Below are 11,088 nucleotides of genomic sequence, written 5' to 3' on the forward strand. Positions count from 1 at the left end.
AAGAAGCGTGACCCCAACCCGCCTCAGGAGGCGAAATCTCTTGCAGCCATGAATGACGCTCCAGTTAAGGGATACCTGGGCACTCTGGCTAAATGCAATCAGTGCAAGCGTCATCACGAAGGAGTTTGTCGCATTCCAAAGTGCGACAAGTGTGGTAAGTTGGGTCACCGCACTGAAGACTGTTGGGGTAAAGGAAAGAACGGAAATGGAAATCGCAACGGGGCTGGTAACAGAAACAATGGTGGACATGGAAATGGCAATGGTAACCGGGTTGGGAATGAAGCTGGGCGAAACCAAGGATGCTTCAGTTGTGGAAGCAATGAACATTTCATGAAGGACTGCCCGAAAGGAAATAATGCTCAGGCACGAGCATTTGTGATTGGAGCAAGGAACGCACGCGAGGACCCTAACGTGGTCACCGGTACGTTTCTCATTAACAATCACTTTGCATCTATATTATTTGACACTGGTGCTGACTATAGCTTCATGTCTCTGGAATTTAAACGTATGCTTGGAATAGAATCGAGTAGATTAGATATTCCTTATTCTATAGAACTAGCCAATGGTAAACTCGTTGAATCGGGCGAAGTTGTTAGAGGCTGCACATTAGAGCTTGGTGAACGAAGATTTAGCATCGACCTCTTACCTATTCAATTGGGTAGCTTCGATGTAGTGGTCGGAATGGACTGGTTGTCCAAGAACAAAGCTGAAGTTGTTTGTCATGAGAAAATCATTCGCATCCCTCTGGCGAATGACGAAACCCTCATCATGCATGGAGAAAAACGAGACGCGCCTCTACGAATCATCAGTTGCATGAAGGCACAGAAGTGCTTAAGGAAAGGATGTGTTGCTTTCCTAGCGCACATTGTAGATAAGAAGGCGGTGGAGCCGAAACTCGAAGACATTCCTGTGGTGAAGAATTCCCTGATGTCTTTCCCGAAGATCTGCCAGGACTACCTCCGCAACGACAAGTCGAATTCTGTATAGACTTGGTTCCAGGAGCCGCTCCTATAGCCAAGGCACCCTATCGGCTTGCACCATCCGAGATGCAAGAATTATCTACACAACTCTAGGAGTTGTTGGATAAAGGATTCATAAAGCCAAGCTTCTCACCTTGGGGAGCTCCAGTATTGTTCGTGAAGAAAAAGGATGGAACTCTGCGGATGTGTATCGATTACAGAGAACTGAACAAGCTCACTATCAAGAATCGGTATCCATTACCAAGGATTGATGACTTATTTGATCAGTTGCAAGGATCAAGCTACTATTCCAAGATCGATCTTCGATCTGGATACCATCAGTTAAGGATACAAGAGGAAAGCGTACCAAAGACTGCATTCAGAACACGCTATGGGCATTACGAGTTTCTTGTGATGGCATTCGGACTGACGAACGCACCAGCAGTCTTTATGGACCTGATGAACCGCGTCTGCAAACCATATCTCGATAAATTCGTGATTGTATTTATCAACAATATTCTGATTTACTCGCGAATGAAAGAAGAGCACGAGCAACACCTTAGAACCATTCTAGAGCTACTGAAGAAAGAAAAACTATACGCAAAGTTCTCAAAGTGCGAATTCTGGATTCGCGAAGTACAATTTCTGGGTCACGTTGTGAACGAGAAGGGCATTCATGTAGACCCATCCAAGATTGAAGCAATAAAGAATTGGGAAGTCCCCAAAACCCCAACTGAAGTTCGGCAAATTTTGGGCTTAGCGGGCTATTATCGACGGTTTATTGAGAATTTCTCAAAAATAGCTCAACCGCTAACGACCCTTACGCAGAAAGACAAGAAGCACGACCGGGGTGTTAAACAAGAAGAAGCCTTCCAACTACTCAAAAACAAGCTATGCGATGCACCAATACTATCATTACCCGAAGGCACAGAATAATTCGTGGTATACTGCGACGCTTCACGACAAGATTTGGGTTACGTGCTCATGCAACGCTAGAAAGTCATCGCTTACGCTTCAAGACAATTGAAGGTACATGAAAGAAACTATACCACGCATGACTTGGAACTTGACGCGGTGGTATTCGCCTTGAAGATCTGGCGACATTATTTATATGGTACTCAATGTACAATCTTCACGGATCACAAAAGCTTACAACACATACTTGATCAGAAGGAATTAAACATGCGTCAGTGGCGATGGGTCGAGCTGCTAAACGATTTCGACTGTGAGATTAAGTACCATCCTGGAAAGGCAAACGTTGTAGCGGACGTATTAAGTCGAAAAGAAAGGGTTAAGACCCTAAGGGTTCGAGCATTAGAAATGACGATTCGAACGAACCTCACAGCACGCATTCGGGACGCGCAACAAGAAGCCCTTAAAATGGAAAACCGTAAAGCTGAATACCTCCGGGGTGCGTTGAAATATATGGTGCCAAATGAAGAGGGAGCCTTATACTTTAAGAAGCGTATTTGGGTTCCGCTCTATGGCGGTATTCGAGAAGTCATCCTTGATGAAGCGCATAAATCGAGATACTCGATCCATCCAGGATCGGACAAGATGTATCAAGACTTAAAAGAATACTATTGGTGGCCGAGACTTAAAAGCGATGTTGCTGTCTACGTTGGAAAGTGCTTAACCTGTGCTAAGGTTAAGGCCGAATATCAGAAACCGTCTGGCCTACTACAACAACCAGAGATACCCATGTGGAAGTGGGAACAAATCTCGATGGTCTTCATAACAAAATTATCCAGGACCCTGAGAGGGCACGCTATGATATGGGTGATAGTTGATCGATTGACGAAATCTGCGCATTTCCTACCAATCCGAGAGAAAGACAGCACTGGAAAGCTTGCTGAGATATACTTAAAAGAAATTGTGACACGTCATGGAGTGCCTATCTCAATCATTTCAGACAGAGATGGACGCTTTGTCTCAAGAATCTGGTGATCCTTTCAGGAAGCTTTTGGATCCCAGTTAGATCTGAGCACGGCATTCCATCTATAAACAGACGGCCAGAGCGAACGGACTATACAAACATTAGAAGATATGCTTCGCGCATGTGTCATGGACCTAGGCGGCAGCTGGGATACTCACCTACCTTTGGTTAAGTTTTCCTACAATAACAGTTATCATACAAGCATAAAAGCCGCACCGTTCGAAGCTCTGTATGGCCGCAAGTGCCGCTCGCCCTTATGTTGGGCAGACGCTGGGGAAAAACGTATGGTTGGTCCTGAACTTGTACAAGAGACAACCGACAAGATTACGCAGATCCGAGAGCGCATTAAGGCGGCTCGAGATCGACAAAAGAGCTACGCTGATCGAAGACGAAAACCATTGGAATTCGAGGTGGGAGACAAAGTATTGTTGAAGGTCTCACCTTGGAAGGGCGTAGTAAGATTCAGAAAACGTGGAAAGCTGAATCCACGATACATCGGACCGTTCAAGATCTTAGAAAGGATTGGTACTATAGCATACAAGTTGGAATTACCGGAAGAACTGAATGGAGTACATGACGCGTTCCATGTATCCAACCTCAAGAAGAGTCCAACACAAGAAAACGTGATCATCCCTGTGGATGAAGTGCATATTAACGACACCCTCCGATTTACAGAACAACTCGTTGAGGTTACAGGCTGGAAAGTCAACAAGACCAGGAGGAGCACTGTCAAACTTGTCAAAGTACGTTGGAACTCTAAGCACGGACCCGAGTACACGTGGGAACGTGAAGACCAGTTCAAAGAAAAGGATCCCCACTTGTTCAATAAGACTCCTGCCAGAGCTAGTTCGGCCTGAATTTCGGGACGAAATTCTATTAACGAGGGGAGACTGTGACAACTGGCACCAAACCGGTAATTTCCGTACACTTTAATTATTACTTGATGATCACAGTTATGTGCTTTAATGTCAACATTATATGATTACATAAAATACAAGTGAATTCATGCACGTTTTATACTACAAAATATTGCTTTATGCATTAATGAAAAGCGTTGCGTCAGAAATACTAGTAAACTCGCCGGTAAGACACATTGTGTCAAAATTCTGCAGAAAGCAGTCAGACAAAAGAATTGGAGCCTAGGTGTAGGTAGGGCTGCAAACGAACCGAACGAACACGAACAAAACCGTGTCCGTGTTCATTTTTTAAGAAATATATGTGTTCGCGAACCGTTCACGAACACTTATCAAACGAGATTTTATGTTCGTGTTCGTTTGTTAAAGAAATGAACTTGTTCGTGTTCGTTTGTGTTTGTTTGTTAATTTTACGCAACGAACAAAAATGAACGTTGACGAGCACAGACGAGCACAAATTAATGTTCATGAACACAAATGGAAACAAATGAACACAAACAATCGTTCACGAAAAAAATATATAATACACTAACACTTATTAGATATTAAATTTGTCGGAATTTGGAAGTATTTAAATAAATATAAAAACTAAAAACACTAATGAACTATTGAACACAAACGAATACGTTAACAAACGTTCACGAACATAAACGGACAAACACGACCTCTGTTCATGTTTGTTCATTTAACTAAACGAACGGAATTTCTTGTTCGTGTTCGTTTGTTTAATAAACGAACGAACACAAATGAACTTCCCGCCGAAGGGTTCACGAACTGTTTGCCGAACGTTTGGTTCGTTTACAGCCCTAGGTGTAGGTCCAATGACAAGAATACATTAAAACCCTAGAATGCATACAAGGGTTAACATATAGACTTTCCGAAAGCTAAAATACGCACTAAAAAGCACCCGAAACGCACTTTAAGTGCAAGTGCAAAATTTTACCAAATTCAGCTATAATCAGCTTTTTAACCCCAAAATATTATGCAGAATTCATGTTTTATTATCCAGAATACCCTCCTAAGTGTCGGGAATTGGAAAGGTCACAAAAGAATACATAAAGGACACTAAATGGTGTGATTTAGCACTTTAACGAACCGGTACTTAACCGAACAACCGTACATTACCCGGAACATCAAAATATTATTAGAGGCATTATTTTAACATTACCAAGCTAGTTGTGGTCCCTGAACATCATATTACCTTCTAAAATACCTAAACACACTTAACAATAAAATTAACACTTGGAAGGTAACTAGAACTTGTAACTTCCAATTGGAAACCAACCATACACCCCCCCCCCCTTAAAACACGGTTCATCAAGGGGCCCCACACCCCTTGATTTCTTTTAATATTTTATTTGATATGTTGTGTTGATATGGGACACATTACACACTAGTTCTTCACATGTTGGAAGAATAGTTATATAAACACAAAGGGCCTTCATTCTCTCACATCCTAACATCAAACCACTTCAACTCTTCTCCTCCTTCTTCACCATTCTTGTCCGTGACCTTCTTCCCACACACCACCATCATTCTACATTCAATCATCCATTCTAAGCTTGTATTAAGGTGCTAGAAGGTGCATAGTGAAGCTAGGAGCTTTCGGAAGTTCAAGGACCTCTCTTATTTGCTTTTACCCACTTCATTCATCCTCTTGATCATCCCTAGCCTTGAGCTAGTGGTAAGAACATCATACACTTCATATTTCATCTTATTTTAGTGGGTAAAAGGTTATGTGGTATGTTAATCTTGAAGAACATTAAGAATCACAAGAATGAAACTTGAACATAAGCTTAAACCATGAAGAAATTATGTTGTTATGTGTTGTTATGATTGATGATTGTTGATTGTTTATGAAAATGATGTTGATCATCATATGATCTTGCTAGATCATGACTAAAAACATAATCTAGCAAGATAAGAGGATGACCTTGATGAAAGTTAATGGATCATCCTCATGAGAAGCATGAACTTGAAAGAATACATGGATTTCTTGAAAAATAATGATGAAAGTGAGTAGTAACACTTGTAGATCTAAAGATTTATGGATAATTTCTCAAGAAACCAAGTTAAAAATACAAGTTTTACATAATCATGGTTCTTAAACAAATAAACCTTATTTTTGGTGGTTAATAAAGTATAGAAGTATGTAAGTAACAAGAAAAATCAATGAAGAAACATTTTTAGAAAATATGGTCATAAGTTGTAAATGACTAGATTTCTTAATAAAGTGATTTACAAACAAATAACCATGTTTTTAAGGGTAACTAAACCTATTAAATAACATGGTAAGTTACTACAAGTTTTTACAAAAACTTCAAGTTCATGATATAGTGTGATTTACATGATTTTGGCTTGTAGTAAGACTTGATTGTGTTGTTGATGTTGATGATGATTTTAAAAAGAAAATAAACACATGTTTTGAAAACATGGGAAACCTCCATTTTTAGGGGAAACTCTGTCAAAATTTTTATAAATTTTGACACTTAGAAAAATATAAGTTTCTAAGAAACTTAATCCCTAAAAATGTATATCAAGGCATTTACCAAGGTTTCCCTAATTTTTGTGTTAAGAAACGATGATTTCTTCAAGGTTAAAAGTGATATTAAGTATGTATATTTTTGAGAAAAATATATATATATATTGATCACCAAATTTTATGCTAAGTGTATGTAGTATATATTATACGTGATAGTGTATTAGGGCTTGAAACTACACTAAGTGCTTCTAAGAAGTAAGGATACAAAATACACATACAATATACTTAGACAAATACAAGAAAATATATTTGTGAAAATATATTAACTTGATAGAATAAATAACTTGGACAAGTTATGAACATGAAGTAAAGATTTAGACAAAATACGTAATTCGGGTGAAAAATACAAGATACTTATATTTATTGTTGAGAAAATAATATAAGTAAGACACTTAGTTAAAAATATAAAAATTATTTTTAACACAAGAATACATATACAAAAATAGTGACTTGTGCTTGTGCGATACAAGTCTAGTGACTAACGATAATAAAACACGTTTAGGTCACGACACATTATAAGCGAAACCCGGTGAAGTTTACGACGCAAGGAACACAAAGTTGTGAGTTCATGCTCCCCCTTTTCTTTTAACTGTTTTCAGTTTTATAACTTCAGGGGTGAAATACATGTTACAAATATTACAATGTTTATAAATGGTATGTTACAAAAACAAGAAGCACTCTTGGTGATAACTAGTACCAAGTATGATGCATTTTGAGAAACGATACGTGAAATGATACGAGAAATCGTGTCACGAATAGGGTACCATCAGCACCATTAATCGTGTACATACCGCAGAACAAAAGGTTAGATCTAATGGGTTTCAGGGCAGCCCCACTCTTGGTGACAACTAGTACCGAGTAGTGTTTTTGTGTCTCCGTCGTGAATCGACAACTAGAAAAATGCCTATGGTTTGGATGCTTCCTCTGTTGTGTCACATGTTAATGGCCTTGCAACCCATTAACACTTGATACATATAGAAATACTTGATTTATACGAGAATACATGATTTATACAAGAATACGTGATTTATACAAGATACATACCATGTTTTCATACAAAGTATACAAACGTTCAATACAAGAACTGCATGAATTCACACCAACATTATGTTAACGTTTTTTTTCAAAACTCACATGTATTTAAGGTAACTAAAAGTGCATGTGCGCGCGGCCTTACTCATGCTTCTGGATGTCGCCTATGTTTGTCTTAAATAAGTTGTAAACTTTCAGACAATGTGTTGTTTCGTGTTGTAAACACTTAAATCTATGTTTTCCGTTATGTAATGGTAATGGTGTTTGAAGTTATTTTTGAGCATGTAGTATTTTACCAATCGTATGCAATGAAAACCTTTCATGATCACACCTCGTGCTTCCGCCTAAGAAAGGGGTGTGACACCGTGGTTATGTGAGAGAGTCGTGGGCCTACCCTTTGTGATTCAGGCAATGAGTGTGGGTGATGAGAAATAGTCGTTGGGCTCATTGATCGAGAGTTAAACAACCGCTAAGGGTGGAGGGTATGATTCAAACAGTTTAGGGTGTTTGAGTCATTGTCCAACGGATAATATTATGACATGTCAAGTCCCCATTCCACTTCCCATTTTGCACTCAATCACTGGAAATGATTCAAACACCTAGAGTGTGTTAAAGAATTTTAAAATAAAAAATTATGATTGGTTGAAATGGGTTGGGACCTACTATTAAACCCATCTCTCCTCCTTCCCTCATCTTCCCTGCAGCGGTGACTATATACCGAAAACCCCACTCACCGCTCACCGATATTGGGGCGGCGGCAAATCACCCACTCCCTGAGGGACATATTTGGATGAGCCTTTCCATTTCTACTTATTGACTTTTTAACCTCTTTATCTTTTTTTTTTTTTTGGAAATGTCACAACCAAGCGACTTTTTTATTTCTCATTTTCAATGCATAAAAAGCTTATTTTCATATTATTACCCAAACATCATTTCATAAAAATTCATTTTCTAATAAGTCAATAAGTCATTAACGAGGTAAAATAAAAACATTCAAAAATATCCTAAAATTAAAAATAAATAGACAAACAACCTACAAATCAAATACTACTCTTCTAATACAATTTCATGTTTTACATCTTTCTAATAATTTTTACACAATTTCATCTTCTATCTACGATATATTTTTAATCACCAATATCCCGAAATAGCAAGTAAATTTAAGTTGGCCCCCGTAATCTTATCATCTTCACATCCAATTGGATATCTTTTGTCCACGTCAGCCTAGATAGCTAAAAAAGGCCCCAACCATTTTCCTTTCCTTTTGATCACCCACCATGGCTGCTACAAACGCCACCGCCGCCGCCGTCACTCCGTTCTCCAAGCACAACTCAAAATCTAAACCATGGCCCTCCGATCCTATCTTTCTCAGATTAAAATCCACAACACCCATATTACAACTCTCAACATCAGTGCCTCACTCTCGTGTGATACCCATCACCGGAAAGTTCTCGGAGATGAAGGTATCGGCGTCGGTAGCTCAAGAAGAGGCGGAGGTATCGGTGACCGACGAGGAGGAAGTCTCCGGTGAGGGTGGAGATGAAGCACCGACCGAAAGCGCTGTAAATACAAAGCTTTACTTTGGGAATCTACCGTATCTGTGTGACAGTGCTCAGCTCGCCGGCATAATTCAAGATTACGGCAGCCCGGAGCTTGTTGAGGTATGGATCCGTTACCCTATTCATTACATATATTATGAACAATAACATAGACAGACTCAATTTACAAAGAGAATGCATGAGCCATGAGGGAATTTCATCTGTGGATTCACCAGGTACTTTACAACCGGGAAACCGGAAAAAGTAGAGGCTTTGCGTTTGTCACCATGAGTAGTGTCCAAGATTGCAAAGCCGTTATCAAAAACCTTGATGGAAGGGTACGTCAACGCTTTCCACCCGGAGGGGGGGGGGGGGGGGGTGTTTGTTACCATTATAATTGTAATAATAACAATAAGAGTTAACTTTCGTTTTGCTCCACGTGGTTTGGTCATTTTAACGGTTTTCCTCTCTGATCTTTTGAGTTTGTCGCCAGTTTGCTCCCTAGCTCTAACTCAGTTAAAACGTTCAAATAAAAGTAGGGGTATTTCGGTAGTTTACTCCCTGGCTCTAACTCAATTAAAACGTTTAGTTAAAAGTCGTGGTCGGTAGGTGGTAGATGGTGGTGGCCGGTAGAAAGAGTGGTTTGAAAGATGGGGATCATAAAAGAATTACTTATATACATGTAAATAAACAAATTATAGGTTTATTTAGGTGAAAAGATTTACATGCCCTTGTTTTTATCTATAAAATTACCAAAATACCCTTCTAGTTAATGGATTTTTTGGATGGAGTTAAGAGGCGAGGAGCAAAATAATGATAAGTTAGAAAAATCAGAGAGAAAAATGACTATTTTTAAACTATTGGGACAAAACCGTTAAAATGACCAAATCACAGGGAGCAAAATGGAAGGTAACTCTAATAATAATATCATAAATGTCACATTTATTATTATTATTATTATTATTATTATTATTATTATTATTATTATTATTATTATTATTATTATTATTATTATTATTATTATTATTATTATTTATAGATTTACAGATATAGATATAGATTAAAAGAAAAAGGTGTTTAACATTCCCCAGCAGCATCTCGAACCTATAGAACGGATTTAACAATATCAAACGGGTGATACTAACATGTGTACAGGAATATGGAGGTAGAACATTAAGAGTGAATTTTTCTGACAAGCCAAAGCCAAAAGAACCATTGTATCCAGAGACCGAGTTCAAACTATTCGTCGGAAATCTTTCGTGGTCGGTTACCTCAGAGAGTCTAACCCAACTGTTTAGTGAACATGGAAATGTGGTTGGAGCACGGGTTCTATACGATGGAGAAACCGGAAGGTCACGTGGTTATGGGTTTGTGAGTTACCACACAAAAGCCGAAATGGAGACAGCCCTTCAGATTCTCAACGGAGTGGTAATAACTAATAACTTTAGCTATCCCCACATAGGGTCTCGATTTTTTGTAAATAATGACTGTGTGTCGTGTCGTGTCATGTTTTTAACAGGAGCTAGCAGGGCGGTCAATACGAGTTAGCCTAGCACAAGGAAAGAAGCAGTAAGAGTAGAGTCTCCAAGATTAAAGATTTCAAGTGATTAGATAGAGGGATCAACTTGATCTGTTGTGTGTTAGTACTCGCTTTCAATGCATACAGTTAGCATTGTACTAAGTCCTTTCTAGAATCAGGAGCCATACTGTGTTCCTTGATCAAGTTCGGTTATGATGCTATATTTGTACTCGCGCGTTGTGATGAAACTGAAAACTTTATAGGCATTTTTTTAAGAATTAACTTTCATGAATGATACATACAAAGGTTCAACAAGTTACATTTACCTTACAAAAGTAGCAAAGTTTGTGATGGTGTCACAAGCATATCGACATTCAGAAAGAGACATGCATCATCAACAGATGGGTTAATTTACAACATGGAAATTAAAGTGAGGCAAGAAAAATAAAACATTTAAATAAATATGATACTAATGAGTATTAATCAAGCTTATGTCATACAAATCAAGCATGTACATTGAATTTTTGGTGTAAAACGTAAAATCAAAATGAAATTAACTAAATACACATTTCAGGCGCTAGCTAGGCATAGTGGAAACACAAATAACTAAAGAGAAACTCAAGGAAAATTAGTAAGAGGCTGTTTGTT

The 11,088-nt window shown here is 38.6% G+C and overlaps 1 protein-coding gene across 2 annotated transcripts; it reads left to right on the top strand.

The window, feature by feature from the left end:
* The first annotated feature begins 8,527 nt into the window (after positions 1-8,527).
* LOC110865816 (28 kDa ribonucleoprotein, chloroplastic) lies at positions 8,528-10,755 on the top strand. Of its 2 annotated transcripts, XM_022115136.2 has the most exons (4): positions 8,528-9,044; positions 9,158-9,259; positions 10,077-10,349; positions 10,441-10,755. In XM_022115136.2, the coding sequence occupies exons 1-4, from the start codon at positions 8,661-8,663 to the stop codon at positions 10,492-10,494; spliced, it is 813 nt and encodes a 270-aa protein (XP_021970828.1). In that variant the 5' UTR covers positions 8,528-8,660; the 3' UTR covers positions 10,495-10,755. The 2 variants fall into 2 exon arrangements, with proteins under 2 accessions (XP_021970828.1, XP_035830509.1); XM_035974616.1 differs by lacking the exon at positions 9,158-9,259 and having other exon boundaries at positions 8,580-9,044.
* Positions 10,756-11,088: the final 333 nt, after the last annotated feature.

Source organism: Helianthus annuus, chromosome 6 (assembly GCF_002127325.2).
Source record: "Helianthus annuus cultivar XRQ/B chromosome 6, HanXRQr2.0-SUNRISE, whole genome shotgun sequence".
In the NCBI taxonomy this organism is placed as follows: domain Eukaryota; kingdom Viridiplantae; phylum Streptophyta; class Magnoliopsida; order Asterales; family Asteraceae; genus Helianthus; species Helianthus annuus.

What these genes read in the sequence shown, in the direction of transcription:
- LOC110865816 (XM_022115136.2), top strand. Translation starts at nt 8,661, where the DNA reads ATGGCTGCTACAAACGCCACCGCCGCCGCCGTCACTCCGTTCTCCAAG. An exon ending in GCAGCCCGGAGCTTGTTGAG is followed by an intron (nt 9,045 to 9,157) that starts GTATGGATCCGT and finishes TGGATTCACCAG; the next exon opens with GTACTTTACAACCGGGAAAC. An exon ending in TCAAAAACCTTGATGGAAGG is followed by an intron (nt 9,260 to 10,076) that starts GTACGTCAACGC and finishes ACATGTGTACAG; the next exon opens with GAATATGGAGGTAGAACATT.